At 33.4% G+C, this 16302-nt stretch overlaps 2 protein-coding genes across 3 annotated transcripts in view; one reads left to right on the top strand and one right to left on the bottom strand.

Annotated features, from left to right (window-relative positions):
* Positions 1-16302, top strand: part of LOC139491015 (cadherin EGF LAG seven-pass G-type receptor 1-like) — a 115613-nt gene that overhangs the window by 21970 nt on the left and 77341 nt on the right. The window lies entirely within an intron of this gene.
* Positions 12198-15542, bottom strand: LOC139491013 (uncharacterized). 2 transcript variants are annotated; one of them, XM_071278256.1, is made up of 2 exons: positions 15051-15542; positions 12198-13392 (listed from the first exon to the last, which is right to left on the bottom strand). In XM_071278256.1, the coding sequence occupies exon 1, from the start codon at positions 15509-15511 to the stop codon at positions 15065-15067; it is 447 nt and encodes a 148-aa protein (XP_071134357.1). In that variant the 5' UTR covers positions 15512-15542; the 3' UTR covers positions 12198-13392; positions 15051-15064. The 2 variants fall into 2 exon arrangements, with proteins under 2 accessions (XP_071134357.1, XP_071134356.1); XM_071278255.1 differs by having other exon boundaries at positions 15051-15534.

Genomic DNA, 16302 nt, shown 5'->3' on the forward strand with positions numbered 1-16302 from the left:
TTGCTGCTGCTGCTGCTTCGTAACATCTGGGTGGTATAGTGGCTCATCGGAAGAATGCTTACTTCTCATATGTTTTTGAAGATCGTGCGGCCACACATATACTTTACGGCAAATATTGCAATTAAACATATTCGTAATGTCCTAAATATGAATGTGCATGTAGTTTCCTCTTATAGATTCTTCCTGCGAAAATGTAGCAAGAGAAATACGTGGTCGTCTTTATGACGACATATTTGCAAATGATCGTCTCTCAACACAAATTCGATGTGATACAATTCATTCCTGGTGACCGGGAAATAGATTGGTTTCTAAAACGTCACGTCCGTGATATCTTCATTTAATAACCGTATCGACTGGAGAATAGGGAGAGTCGTTTCCCTCACGTACGACTGGTGAACGAAATCGGAACAAAAGTACATGCGTCTCGTTGAGGCCTCTAATTCCGATATGAACGACACCTCCAATAATGCACACTCCCACGATCCATCCAACGTATAGCGTTTGGGCAGCCGCACTTTGAAATTGCCACCTCCGTTATTTGCAAACGTTGACAGCGAGTCTTCGCTATTAATAAATAAACAAAACTCATCCATAGTATTCATTCCAATTTAACCTTTCGTTCTCTCTTATAGCTTTATTATACTCAAACCCGTAGTTATACGGTTAAACGAAATAGTAAGTATTTCCTTAACGTCCAGTGGCAAATATTTCATGCAATTTAACAATAAATACAATATGTATAGAGCTTGCACTAGGGGCCATACGGGATAAAGGTCGGGAAAATTTGGACTACCGGAAAATGAGGGTCTATAGGATAGGGACAGAAAGTTTGCATTGCAAAAAGCTATACTAGTATATAGTGTTGACTTGTGTATATAGCTATAATATTAGTACAGTAGACGATTTATTCTTTACGGCTCCGTTGAAAAAAAACTTTTATCGTTTCTGTATAACAAGTGTTCTGACCTATCTCTATTCCCTAAGCATTTTGTTTTCTTCATCATAATTTTATGTAGAGGAATATATAGAGATAAAAATTGTTTGATTGGACAGTATGCTAATAGCCGCCCACCTACAGTATCTGCTTATTTAAACCGGTTCAAACCGGTTATGGTTTTAAGAAAAAAAGTAAGTAAGTAAGTAAGTAAATTTTATTTAGAGTCGGCATATATATACATAATAACATATAAAACATGAGCTCTGGTGAGCTCTTTAACCGACTATCACATAACAAATCATGCAGCATCATGCAAATACTGCCAAATAAAAATGAAAAAACATGCAATATAATGAAAGCAAATCTATTTGATTTGTGAGCCTTCAGAGTCAAAGTTCATGTGGCAAGCGCCTCTATGTGCATTGAAACGGGGGAATCAGCCAATCACTTGAAGATCATAAAATATAACAGACTAAAAGCATAAAAACAATAAATAAATAAATATAAGCACTAGCATTAAATGGCAGATAATATATTCAATAAATGCATAAAAAGCAGAGCAAAAGGCCATAATAAAAAGAAAGAAAGAAATTTCAGCTTTGAGACAGCACTGGCTGGAAACGACATGAACTGCAGTAGCAATTTTGACCCCCACACCAGAAATTTATATAATTCCTAAACTGGTCAAAAGAAGCCACGAGTCTAGCCTCATTAGGAAGTGAGTTCCATACTTGTGCTGCCTCAAATCTTTTACCATAACTTGAGGTTCTAGTTCTAGGTACCTCAGCAGTGTTACATACCTGAAATTATATGAATTGTTTTTTTATTACAACTAAATCTTGAATAAATAAAGGACATTTTTTATTAATTATTTTAAAGGTCTCCAAGGCAATTGAGCGCATTCTACGAGTTGTTAATGATGGAAGGTTTGAAATCTGCAGGAGTATTTCGTATGAGCTCTGATGGTCTTCATAAATAAATCGAAGCGCTCGTTCTTTTTTTTTCTATTTTTCTGGTATTTTGTTCCCCACAGAAGTGCTAAGTCAAAGGGCAGTAGCTAAAATTAGACATAATATAAGAGTAATAAATTGTAAGTTTACTCAGTTTGTTTAGATGTTTCCCAATTCTTTTCAAAACATTTAATTGCCTTGCAGCCTTTTTACAAATATTTGAAATATGTAAATTGTAGTTTAATTTAAAATCAATCGTAACTCCAAGTAGTTTAACCTCATCCTCACATGATATAGAAATACCATTCAAATCAAACACAATATTTTTGTCATGTGTTTTTTTGCCAAGAGAGATAGCTTGAAATTTCTCTGGGTTGGCCTGCATTTTATTGGAAGAAAACCACTGTATTAAATAATTGCTGTCTTCCTCAAGAGCAGAAATTACATCTTGTAAGGAATTTCCAGACTTTGACAAAGTATTGTCATCAGCATAATTATATAAAGAACATTTTTTTTACAAAAAAGAACAAATCATTAATAAAAATATTAAATAGGATGGGTCCAAGGATGGAACCTTGTGGTACCCCTTTAAATATGTCAAGCATACAACTTAAATTTTGGTTTATTTCACACACTGTTTTCTTTTTGTTGAATAACATATAACATATCAAGTGAGGATTTGGAGAGACCATAAGCTTTTAGTTTCAGTAGCAGTAAGTCATGGGGAAGACAGTCAAATGCTTTTGACAAGTCCATAAGGACAGCTGCAAGGTATATATTTTGATCTAAGGCTAATTTCCAATCTTCAATCACTCTTAATAAGGTTGATTGACATCCAAAACCAGATCTAAAAGCTGCCAAAAAAGGACTGAAGATTTCATCAAAGTACTGTACTAATTGTACTCCTATGGCATTTTCAAAAATGTTAGAAATAGCTGGTAATACACTTACCGGTCTATAATTTCCCTTTTCTAATACACTATTATTTTTGTGAATAGGTGCAACTTGAGCTTCCTTAAGAAGGTCAGGGAAGGTTGATGATGATAATGATAAATTAACAATATCTGTAAGGGGTTTTACAATAGCAGGTTTAGCAAAATGCAGTAATTTAGGTGAGATACCATCTATACCAGTGGCTTTTTTAACATTAATTTTACGTATACGTTTCTCAACAAAGTCTTGATCAATAGGGGAAAAGGTAAAATTGTTTTGATCAAGATCTGGAATATTATCTTTAATGGCCAAAATACTCGGGTGATCATCATCAACCTTTATTTGACTGCTTCCTATATTCTTTGCAACATTTACAAAATAGTCATTAAATATCTCACACACCTCCTCCTGTTTTGTAATTAAAGCATTATTTTCAGAGAGGACAGTTTTCTTTTGGTGTACATTTCCCTTATTTGTAGGAAAAGGTTTCACTGTTGGCCAGAAATCTTTCGATTTCGGGCCTCCAGCACACCTTTCTACAAAATATTGGTTAATGGATTTATTTTTCAGTTTTGTAACATAGTTGCGTTGCCGCCTATATGTCTCCCAGTTCTTACTACCACTGAATTTTTGAAATTTATTATACAACATTTTTTTTCTTATAAATGGCACTTTTAAGCTCTGCATTCATATATGGTACCTGATTTGGAAAAATTTTCTTTTCCTTAAAAAGTGCTTGTTTTTCAGCTACCTTAATAAAACTTTTACTAAAATTATCATATGCTGTATTTACATTATCAAATTCATATATCAAAATGCTGATTTTCTAAATCATTCAAAAAATTTGAAGCATCAAAATTCTTAAAGCTTCTGCATATCTTATCTTTTGGTAAAATTTTAGGTATATCACAATTTAACTGCACAGATATAAAGTTGTGCACATCACTAATTCCAGTGCCAAAATTACATATCTTTTTAAAATCACAGTCATGATTCATTAAAATCAAATCTAAAAGAGTTGCTTTAGCAATTTTTGTAAAACATGTAGCTTTCTTAATGATGTTCTTTAAATTAAAAATATCACAGATTTCTCTTATCATTGCACTCTTATCACAGTTAAGCATGTTATAATTAAGTCACCAATAAAAATATAGTTGTCATAATTTGATATAATTTTGTCTATAGTTTTGGCACAGTCTGTACTGAAATGGTCATCTGACATACTAGGAGGTTTATATGTCCCACAAAAGAACCATTTTTTGTTACCAATTGCTGCCTCTATACCAATGGATTCAACATCTGAGAATTCTAGTTGAATTTTTCTATCAGCTGCAAGATCAGATCTTGCATATGCAATGAGACCTCCACCGTGTTGAATTCTATCAGCACGCCACATTGTAAAATTATCGACACAAAATTGAGCATTGGGAAAAGATTTATCAATTTTTGTTTCTGATAAAAAGAGAATATCTACTAGATTTCGGTGTAGTAAGTCTTTAATGGATTCAAATTTATAGCGAAGGCTATTGATATTTAAATACCTACACATTAAATTACTGGTGTTACTGCTTCGAACTTTTTTTAGCTCCTAAAATACATCTTCGTTCATGTTGTCATTTGCACTCGCAATGTTTACATCTGTCAAACCGGAAATGGTGGTTGAATGACAGGGGAGATAGCTCAAATGAGCTGTTTCTTCGTTGATTGACATCTCGAAAAATGAATTTGTAAAAGATGGTAATGTACATGATTTGCAGAACCAACTCTCTGTGATTTTATTGGAAAGTTCATCATATACGTGTATAGACATATTTATACATTTAATGTGGTGCCAGAATAGACAGTCCTCACATTGGATAGCCCGTTGATTTTTCTTTGTTGGTTTACGGCATATCCCACATGGATATTTTATTGGGCCTGGAGTTTGGGCAATATCACCGCTCAGAAGAATAAGTAAGGTAAAACCGCATTGTAAAAAGTTATTTGTTGCTTTTTTTTCTTGTATGGCAATCTTGTTGTCGGCCATTTTATGTTCTGCGACAGGGTCAGGGCAAAGTTTTTTAGGATTAAGTTTCTCTGCACAGACATAATTCCTCCACGTGTAAAACAATTAAAAGGATAAGTAAAAAGAAATCTTACAGCATAATACAATGTAATGTTAATATTTGTTTGTATTCTTTTTTTTATTATTATTTTATTTAAGCAGCCCATAGTTTTTTTTATTCCTTATAGTTTAGCAGCCGTATATTTCTCTATTCCATACATTTTAGCAACCTACATTTCTCTATTCTTTATAAAAAAATATCATCTTTCTTTATTCTTTATTTAATTATTTGTTTGTCGATTATTCTCTTTTTTTAAATTTATATTCTTTATTAATTTATGCCCATTATTCTCTATTTTATAAACTCCATCAAAAACTTCTCGTATATAAATATAGATAGATTAAATACATTATATGTGTATTTTTGAATATACAAATCAATGACGGTCGTTGACTTTAGGTGTCATACCACCAATTAAAAGTCCCTATCTGTTCAACCAAATTTTGCAATTTTCACAGCTTTCTAAATATTTTACCTTAAGTTTAACTTCATAGAAACTAGGTATATCCTGAATCGTACAGGTGTCACCTTTCTGCATGCCAATTTTCAACATACATTCAAAATCATATAAGAAAGCAGAGAGCTTCCGAAAGGAGGTACCACTAAAAATAACCCCTGTTTTTTTTGGAAATCTTAAATAAGTATACTATGGAGCGCATTTATCCTCAATTTTTAATGCAAACTCATAGACAGATAAATTTTGGCTCAAAATGGTCTTAATATATTTCTCTTTCAACAAAACTTTCATTTCTGCAAATTTGTTGGTTAGTTTAGGTGAACAAATGCACTATTTTTTGTCCGAGTAGGCCTACTTTCACATACGGTCTAAATTTGAGGGAGTAATTGGTGGTATGACACCTTTACAACTATATAGATAGGATATAAATGAGAAACAATTTTTAATGTCCATATGTGGATTTAAGTTAATCATTTGGGGTGAAATTTTAATGATATGGCATTATTTAATAAGTGGTTCAAATGAGTTGGAAAGCAATACTACTGAATATTTACGGCTTATAAGATAAGAAATCTAAAATCTAAAGATCACAGACGATATTTTTTATAGTTGCTGTCCTTTAATTAGGACCAGATAAAAACCTGTGTACACCTGTAAACATTTTATTGAAAGAAAGTGTATAAAGATACTTATTTTTAATCACCAGATGTGCTTTATCTCTAAATCTAATTATGTAAGGTGTCATTTTAATCAGCACCATATGATCTTAATTAAGTGGTTGAAAGAAATCGAAAAGCAATACTACTGAATGTTTCACGATTGTCATGTTAATAAGATAAGAAATCCAAAAACTGAAAAGAAAAAGAAAAATATTTCATATATTGATATCAACCATGTTTGATCCAATTATCTTTACACGTGCATCTTTTAATAGTACCGCCTTCTGGATTGATTGACAGTTTATCTGATTTATATAAATAGCATATCTTGGAGAATTCTTCAAGTTGTTATAAGCATGTATAAGAAGTTACTTATTCAAGAGGTAGAATATTTTTTTTCAGAATTATCACTGACTTATTATCTAGGGGTTGGGTAAGCGTTAAGCAAAGAAAAATTCGCGTCCGTTTTTGAGGGTATACCGTCCACTTTTAAGGGTGTGACGTAACGTCTACCTTGAAGGGTAGTTTGGTCCAATATTTAGGTATAGCGTTCGCACCTAAGCCCAACTATAGCCTCTGCACCCAAATAAGGTGTTCGTGTGAGTCATATCTTTAGGTATGCATCCCTATGTCAAGTCCAACTTTGATGTCCGTGCTGAGGCCAAAATATAGCGTCAGTGTATGCGCGCAGGTCTAACTATAACGTCTCGCGTCCCGATTTCAGGTCCAAATATGGAGATGGTGTCCCGATGTCCGCGCGAAGGCCTAAATATAGTGTTCGCGTCAGCGCGCAGGTCCAAATTTAGAGTTAGCGTCCGCGCTTATGCCCACATATGGCCTCGACCTGTGAGTCATATCCTTAGATTTCAGAGTCAACTATGGCGTCCGCGATAAAGCCCAAACATAGCGTCGGCGCACGCGCGCAGGTCCAAATGTACCGCTCACGTCCGACGTCTACTTTTATGGGGGTCATACTGCTCGCACTACACTACTGTTAGGGATAGGCTAAATTTGAAAGACAATTTTCTGGGAGTAGATGGAGCCTGTCGGAACTATCATTTCTCATTTTAGACACAAAGAGTCTTGCCATATTGGTATTCTATATGACAATACAACTGCAGTAGCTTATATTAATGAAATGGGAGGCATGAACTCATTGTCACTTGACAGGCTTGCTGCAATATTTGGGCTTGGTGTTCAAAAAGATACATTTTTACACAGCTCATTATATTCCTGGAAAGAAAATTTTAATGCTTATCATATATCTAGAAGGTTTACAGATAGAACAAAGTGGCAATTGAAAGTAGAAACCCAATTTCTTTTTTACCATCTGAAAAATTTTAGATTTTACTTAATATGTTTGATCATATGTTGAAAGGTTACTTAAACCTGAATCTGCCAGTGAAGTGCTAGAAACTTTTTCACTTGGAAGTTGAATTAAGTGCTAAATACTTTTAGTTGTTAATAGAGGATTTAACATTTAAGACTTTGACTTTTAAACTTATGTCTTTAGTTACATTGACTACAGCTGCCAGAGCACAATCTTGATCAGCTGTAGATTTACATTATATGTCATTTAAATGTCTTTTAGTCAAGGACAAGGCACTATAGTTTTTCATATAAAGGAACTTTTGCAAAATACTAGACCTGGTGTTAGCCTACCAAATGTGGTGTTCAAGCCTTTTTATAAACCATAATTTTGTGTTATTAAGACCATGATTAATTATGTTTTGCATACAAAGATGTGAGGCATACATCTTGTTTGTTTTATTTCTTATGCAATGTTTGGTACAGTTTCAACTTTAAGCAGGCATTGATATTACAATTTTAAGGCTAACCTTTTTAGAGGGGCCTCTCCATAAGCGACTTTTAAGCCTCAGGATGTTCTATTAAAGACATTATGGCTACAGCTACAACTGTATTTTACTGGACATGTGCTAAAAAGAATATCAGTGATATAACAGGGAAGTAAATATTTTCGGTACTGTATTTCCTGGATGATCTAGTGATTTTTTTTATGCTTTGTTCAATGTACCATTTGTGTAAAAAAAAAGTTAGTTTGTGTCTTCACTTTAACCAGCTAATTCATTACTTGAGACCGAAGGCAACATATGAATAAGAATGTTCCTTCATCCAAGATATCCAAGCATATCTTGGATGTGCAGGATGAAGGTCATTCTTAGAATATGAGCCTGAGGCTCTAAAGTAATTAATTCCCACCCTAGGGATAATCAGTGAGGCCCACCCTTTTCCTATGTTTTTTTTGGTCGACACAAACTTACTGTGAATTATGACAAATTATTATGTAACAATTGCTAATAAACTAGGGTCAAGATCACTGGCCATCTATGGTCTGGTGGTTATATAAAAAAGAAGATGTGGTATGATTGCCAATGAGACAACTATCCACAAAAGACCAAAATGACACAGACATTAACAACTATAGGTCACCGTACAACCTTCAACAATGAGCAAAGCCCATACCGCATAGTCAGCTATAATAGGCCCCGATATGACAATGTAAAACAATTCAATCGAGAAAACTAACGGCCTTATTTATGTAAAAAAATGAACGAAAAACAAATATGTATCACATAAACAAACGACAACCACTGAATTACAGGTTCCTGACTTGGGACATAGTTTGTTTCTTTAAACAGATATATTACATGTACGCTTCACCCCTCACAGAGAAGTAAAGCTATTTTATTACTTTTGAGCCTCAGGCTCATATTCAAAGAATGACCTACCTCCCGCACATCCAATATATGCTTAGATAAGGAACATTATTAGCACAATGAATTTATGATTAGAGAATCATTCAAAAAAAGACATTCTCCTTTATTTTAGCTGATCTTGTAATTTAAGACTTCGATTTACAGCTATTGGAAGTTGACATGTAATGGTCGAGATAATTTACAGTGCATAGAATAAGTAATCCTCGTTTGAGATGAATTTCACATGAAAGGACTTTACCAAATTGCCTTTGTTATAACTGTATAAGACAGTTGTATGTTATGGTGTCCGAATGCGGCAAATTCGCCGTTTTGCGTTTTCTCCTTTTACTTTCACTTTCACTTTCACGCGTTATCAAGAAATCTGGATATCGGGAAACAGGGAAATCGAAAAATCAACTAAGCGAAATGGGGATACTGAGAAAAAGAGAATTCGGGGAATTTTCTTTTGCTTTTTCGATTTCCTTATTTCCCGATTTCTCAATTTTTCAATTTTTTTTTCGCCTTCTCGATCTTTCGATTTCGCGTGTGCAAAAGGGATAGGAGAAAACATTTATTAAATGAGAAAAAGTGAAACGGCAGCATAAAGCGACAATTGTTTGTTGATTTTGAAAAGGTTCTTGATTTCCTACAATTGTTATTTTCTTCTGCAATTTGAACATTATTTATGTAATAAAATACAAAAATCAAATTTTGTTATAATTTTTGGACACTTGTCTTAGTTTTGAAATTAAGAAAGAGGTTGCAGACAAGGAGACCCTTTTACTTTGTATTTATTTCAATAGGTGTTGAACTACTATCTTTGAAACTGAGGTTCATTAAGTTGTGTTATAATTTCTGATGACTTTTCTAAGTTTTGATATGAGGAAATAGATTGCAGATACGGAGACATTTAACGCCACTTCCATTTTGATCTGTGTTGAATTACTATATTCGATACTGATACGCATCAAATTGTGTTAAAAACATTGGACACTTGTCTTCGTAATTTTGAATATAAATTTGTAATCGGTGTTGAATTTCAATTTTTGAAATTAAAAGGTGATCCTGACATAAAAAGAATTAATATCAATGATTATGAATCACTTTAAAGCAATTTGCAGATGACAACAGGCACATATTTCAAACTTGAAAAACTGTTTGTTATTGAAACTTCATAAATAAAAAATATATCATGATTAACAAAAAGGCCTGTAGAGATTTTTAATATCATCTTTCATAATAAGTGTCACAGCAACTTACACTATTTACATAATGATACTATACTAAATATAAGTTTCTTTACATTTAATATAATATTAAAAAATGTTTCCTTTTCTTCTTTGGTAACGCATATGGCAAAATTTGGGGTAATTTGCTAATTTGCTAATAGCGGCCATTTTGCCTTATCATGACGACACCATTACAATAGGATTATATAAGCCCCTTAAATAAAAATGTCAATATGCCAATTCCTATGTCGAATGAACAATTTGTTCGCATATAATATAGGTGATTTGTACATGTTTTTAGGCTTCTGCCCGTGAACAAATGGACTTTATCTACTCTGAAATCTTTCGGCCTTTTTAGTTTTAAATCGGAAGCGTAACCATAGTATAATTGCTATATAAGATCATATTTTAAAAATGACGGAAAATCGCAAAATAGAAAGATTCAAAAAAATTATACATACATGTACAGTATGCAAGAGGATATTGTTCATGATTTGTTTGCATATAGGGAAACACCTTGTTAGTTGCTTTTTAAAGTTAAATAACTTTTAACTTACCTGCTTTCTTAAGTTTTTGGCCAAATTCTTTTAAAAACATGATGATTTCAATCTTCCAATTTCGTAAAAAAGTCAAATTTTAAGCATTTCCCCTTAGAATTACATTTCTTTTTGCAAATATCCGCCGAAGGAAGTTTTTAAAGATACATTAGTTTTAGATACATGACGAAAAAGGACTGGATTATCCACATATCTAAAATAAATTATATTTTCAATCTTAAGCTAAGGGAAGTAATTTGATCAAAAGGGACAAAGTCACGTGGTGCAAATCATTTGAATAAAGTACCTTTGGTTTTGCCATATGGTAAGAAAAAGTTATAGTTGGTTATCTCAACGAGATTGGTTAAATTTCTCTCTTGAGGCGGTACGAAGAAATTGAGAAAAACATCCGAGTTAAGAAGGCGAAGGGTAATCTGGGCCGCGTTCAATATCGTAGCTGCTACGAAGTGCTACGTAGATTTGGACTTTTGAACGTGCAGCTATAGACTAGCTGCTCCATAGATATCGACAGCAGCTACGTAGCTGCTACGATATTGAACTCAACCCTGGTAATCGGAATTTTACCTGTGACGACGTTGTTTATTTCATTGACAACAGGTACTTTTTCAGATATATGTGACAATTTATTGTGTATCACTCGACTCCGCTGAGAAAGGAAATTATCAGTTAGCAAGATCAAAGGAAAAGTTAATATAAAAGCGATAGAATATTTTATATATTATGAACTAATTATGTTTGTCTTTAAAAAGTACTTTTAGAAAACTTTTAGAAAACGTATTGTAGAACAGCAGTTGAGTCAAAAGTATTAGCAATATATAAGAAAAAGTAAGATAAAGACAGAATATTTAAATGGAATTATAAATTACCTTAAAAAAACTCATATGATAAAAAAAAAAAAAAAACAATTAGTCAGCAATACATCTTGATAATGCAATATTTTCTAGTAACCCCTTAAAGCAAGGATCCCTGTTAGGAGGTGCCGCGATATAAAGGGGGATTTTAAATCTTGACAAACATGACTAATGCAAAAAAAATAAAAAAAAATAAATTCAGATTAAAAGAAACAAATACATACCTGCAGTCGTGAGTTTCTCGTAAAACTCATTTGAAGTGGAAATACGCGAAATACATGAATCAGGTATCCACTGTACACCAAATGTGACCTATACTATTAGAATCGGTATTCAATTCGACCAGGAACATAATGGTAATATTAATTAAACTTCGCCTTTTACCAAGGCAAGACTCGTTTAATTGTTAAATTTTACGTAATGCTGGACAAATTTGCATACAATTGTAATTTTATGAGTTGTGTAAACACTGAAGGGATTAAATGAGATTGTGCTGCGCATGTGTGAACTTCAGTCTTCAAAGTAAAGTTTTATCAATATGACAAACAACGAAATACATATATACATATGACCCACAATAACTACATATTGGTCTCCCTTAACTAGGGAGGGAGGGTGTGGCATTTAATCCCTTCAGTGTTTACACAACTCATAAAATTACAATTAAACTTCGCCTTTTACCAAGGCAAGACTCGTTTAATTGTTAAATTTTATTTCGTTGTAACACTTCCGGGACCAAATGAGACTTTAAAGCCATAATGATAAAACTGAATACTAAGATAAGAAATATATAATGTCTTACCTTATGATTAATTCTTCAACACATTAAAGCTGAAAGAATTTTCATCTTTTTCAATCTTTTTATTATAAAATTTTGCAAATGTTTTTGCATCTGACCATCCTGCTTTTTGTAAGATACGAGAAATAGGCACTGCATTCATCTTTGCTTTAGAAACTGATGCAGATCTAACACTGTGAGCTTTGAAAATTGTTGTGTCAATATTAGCTTTTGCCATTACTACTTTTATCCATCTAGAAATTGTATCTCTTGAAACAGGCTGATGTGGTTTCACATAACTTAAAAGTAACGGTTCATGTTTCCCTCTAAACAATTTGGTACGAAATACATATTCTTTATACACAGTATATACACAAAGTCTCCTATCTGGAGGGTAAGCCTTTATATTTACAGTTGGCTCCTTATAACCAGGTCGGCTTTGTTTAACAAGTTCATTCAAAACAAAAATAAATTCTCCCTTTACTTTATGTACATGATTAACATTCATTAAATGAATTGATTGAGCTCGAGCTGCATTTGTCAAAGCTATTAACATCGTAAGTTTTAATGTTAAATCTTTCAATTTTAAATATTTCACTGGTGATAGGCTACGCAAAAAATGAAGTACTTTACTAACGTCCCATGTAGATTCATATCTAGGTCTGGGTGGAAGAAGATTAAAAATTCCTTTCATGTATCTTATCACCATTGAATGACGTCCAACTGGAATACTGTCAATAGTAAGTCCTAAAGACGAAAGAGCTCCTCGAGCTAGATTTAAACTACTATAACCTAAATTACCTTCCTTAAATAAAGTTGTAAAAAATTCAAGCACTGTTCCTACAGAAATTTGAAAGCAATTAATTTGTTTTTTGTTACAATATTTGAACCATTTCCTGATATACACTTGGTACTGTTTCTTTGTACTTGATTTCCAAGACGACATGAGTATGTGGGTTGTTTCTTTAGAAAATCCTCGTTCTCTGAAGCTACTCCTGACACTGGACATGCAATTAGTTTCATTTTCTTGTGTAAAGGATGAACAGATTGTGGATCGTGAGGAAGATTCAAAATCTTCTTGTTCTTTGGAAGAACGATTGGATTGTCTGTTAACAACTGCATTAGTCTCGGAAACCAAGTTTGTGTCTGCCAAAATGGAGCTATTACTACTCCTCTTGCACCGTCCTCTCTGATTTTGAAAATGCACCGGCTCAATAAACTGAAAGGAGGAAACAAATAGACAAACTGAAAATATGACCAATTTATACTAAATGCATCAATAAATGCAGATAATGGATCTGGCTTCCAAGAGCAGTAATTTTCTAATTGGAAGTTTAATCTAGATGCAAACAAATCAATGTCTGGCCTTTGCCACAAAGTATATAATTGGTCAAAAACAGACCTTTCCAATTTCCATTCTAATTTGTCATCAAATTCTCTAGATTTTTTGTCAGCTAGATTTTCTTTGCCTGCTATATGAGTGCATGTCAACCAGATGTCATTATCTTTACAAAACAACCAAATCTGTCTTGAAATTGTATTGCAATCTATGGACTTTGTGCCGCCCATATTTGATATGTAGGCCACTGCCGTAGTATTGTCTGTAAGAACCTTCACATGCTTATTTATGATCAGATGAAGAAAGGATTTTAATGTAAAATATATAGCTAATATTTCTAAATAATTTATGTGATTTTTTTATTCTTCATCTGTCCATCTACCTCCAATTTCATTATCACTTAATATGCCACCCCAGCCTAATAATGAGGCATCTGTCTGAATCACAATTTGTGGACTGCCATGGCTTATATGTCTTAATTCAGTAGACACATTAGCAACCCACCATTCTAAATCTCCTTTCATCTGATTAGAAATAAGCATGCTTTGTTCAAAGTCTCCTTTTGAGTTTTTTAAAGCTATAATTTTTTCCTTTTCAAGGTTACGATAAAACAATTTACCGAATTCAACGGCAGAAAACGAGGATACTATAAGTCCAATGACTTTTGCTACATCTCTAATCTTAGCTAAGTTTCTCTGCAGTAACCATTTACATTCTTTTACTAGGTTTTGTTTTTTGTCTGCAGTAAGGGTTATAATCATACTTTCTGAATCGATAATGTTACCCAAGAATATTATTTGTTTTGATGGTTGAAAAACAGATTTGTCTTCATGTATGACAAATCCTAATTTTGACATTAATTCAATTGTGTCATTTACATTTTTATTGCATTCTTCTATAGTCTCTCCTAATAAAAGACTATCGTCTATGTAACCAACATTCACATGACCTAAAACTCTAAGACTAGAGTAAACAGGTTTTAATAATTTAGTAAATATTCTAGGTGCGGAGGAAATCCCATTAGGTAAGCATGTGTATTGAAAAAGTTTTCCGTTCCAATAAAACCGTAAAAACTTTTGATGTTCCTCTGCAATTGGAACACTATAATAAGCATGTCTCAAATCAATAGAAGCCATATATGATTTGCTAGTTACAAGTTTAATGGCACTTTCAAAAGTGTCCATTTTAAAATGATGATACTCAATGTATTCATTTAACTTCTTAAGATTCAAAATCATTCTATATTCTCCATTCTTTTTTGGCCTTAAAAATATAGGCGATAAAAACTGGTCTTTCATTGACTGAACTTCTTTGATAACATCAATTGCCAGTAATTTTTGAATTTCATTTGAAACAATATCACTATCTTTTGAGTTAAAGACAGATTTTACATTAAAAATGTCTTGCTTAGGTTCAACATTATCTATGAACTCTATATGACAATGGCTTACTATATCTAAAATAAATTTGTCAGAGGTAATTTTTTCCCATTCATTGGAAAACTTTTTCAATACACCAGCTTTAAAACAATGACTTACTTCATTTGATGTATCTAATACTTCTGTGGATTTCCTCCTCTCTGGGAGTTTTTTGGAATAGGGCCGGAACCTCGACCTCTTCCTCCTCGGAAGCCACCTCTTCCTCCACGGTAGCCACCTCTACTAAATGTACCTCTGTGGCCTCCTCTACCACCTCTGAAGAAGCCTCCGCCTCTACCTCTGCCATTACCAAACTTCAACTTGTTTCCCACTTTGGAACAATCTTCAATGTCCTTTGCAACTTTGGAGACATCATCTCCAAAAAGGTTGTTTGTGTAAGGAACAGAGTGTGAGCAGAGAGGCACATATTCTGCCATCATTTCGGGCTTTAAAAAATCCCTTCTAGTCATATTCAATTGGCGGTTTGCATGGCCCAACAAAGCCAATACATCATTACATTTGTCAATGTATTCTCCACTACCAGTGTTACCATTGGCATTGTTGTTTTCGTCAAGAGCCATTTTGTTGACAGTTTTTGTTAGAATTGTTGCTGCTTTTACAATAGTTCTTGAAATTGTAATTTTTTATCAGCAGATTGTGCTCCTGGTGAAATTACATTCCACATGAGCTGGTTTATTTTTACTACAGACAAACCTTCACAATTTTCAGGTCTGGCATTGTTTTCATCTTTAGTTAAATCAGAGTATTGTTCCTCATTCATACCATTCCTGAACAACTCATTGACATTATTTGCCAAGACCTCATCAATTTTGTCATCATAAATTTCTTGAACCCTACATCTCTTAGACATAGATGAAAACCTATTATCATCTTTGTTCTGCTTCTTAGCAGGTGGTTCACTTTCATTGTCTACATTTTCCCCATCATCATGGGGGTTTTCGTCACCTTCATCATAATTATCATCATAATTATTAACCTCGTCATATTCTTCAATGTCTTGTACGCGGTCTTTTAAAGACCTTATATCGTCAGATTGTCTTTTCTGACCTTCTTGGATTGAGACCAACATTGACATGATTGCATCATGATTGTCTACTTTTGCAGAGGTAGAAGGGCCAGGGTTTTGAGTTTCAGTATTACTAGTAACCTTCGCTGGTTTCTTACCCTTTACACTTGAATTTGAAGTGTTTGCTCCGCCACCCGCGGAAGCTTTCGACTTTGTCGACTCGTGTTTCCTTTTACCAGCCGCGCTGGAAACGGAATTAATCTTTTCGGACAGAAGCTCATCTTCGTCCGTATTACTGATGTCTTCATGCGAAGACTTTCTTTTTGAGGCGGACCCCTTTTCTAT

This window comes from Mytilus edulis, chromosome 10 (assembly GCF_963676685.1).
Source record: "Mytilus edulis chromosome 10, xbMytEdul2.2, whole genome shotgun sequence".
NCBI classification, from domain to species: domain Eukaryota; kingdom Metazoa; phylum Mollusca; class Bivalvia; order Mytilida; family Mytilidae; genus Mytilus; species Mytilus edulis.

Bases quoted from the DNA above. Each gene is read 5' to 3' on its own strand.
- LOC139491013 (XM_071278255.1), bottom strand. From the start codon at position 13,182: ATGTCCAGTGTCAGGAGTAGCTTCAGAGAACGAGGATTTTCTAAAGAA.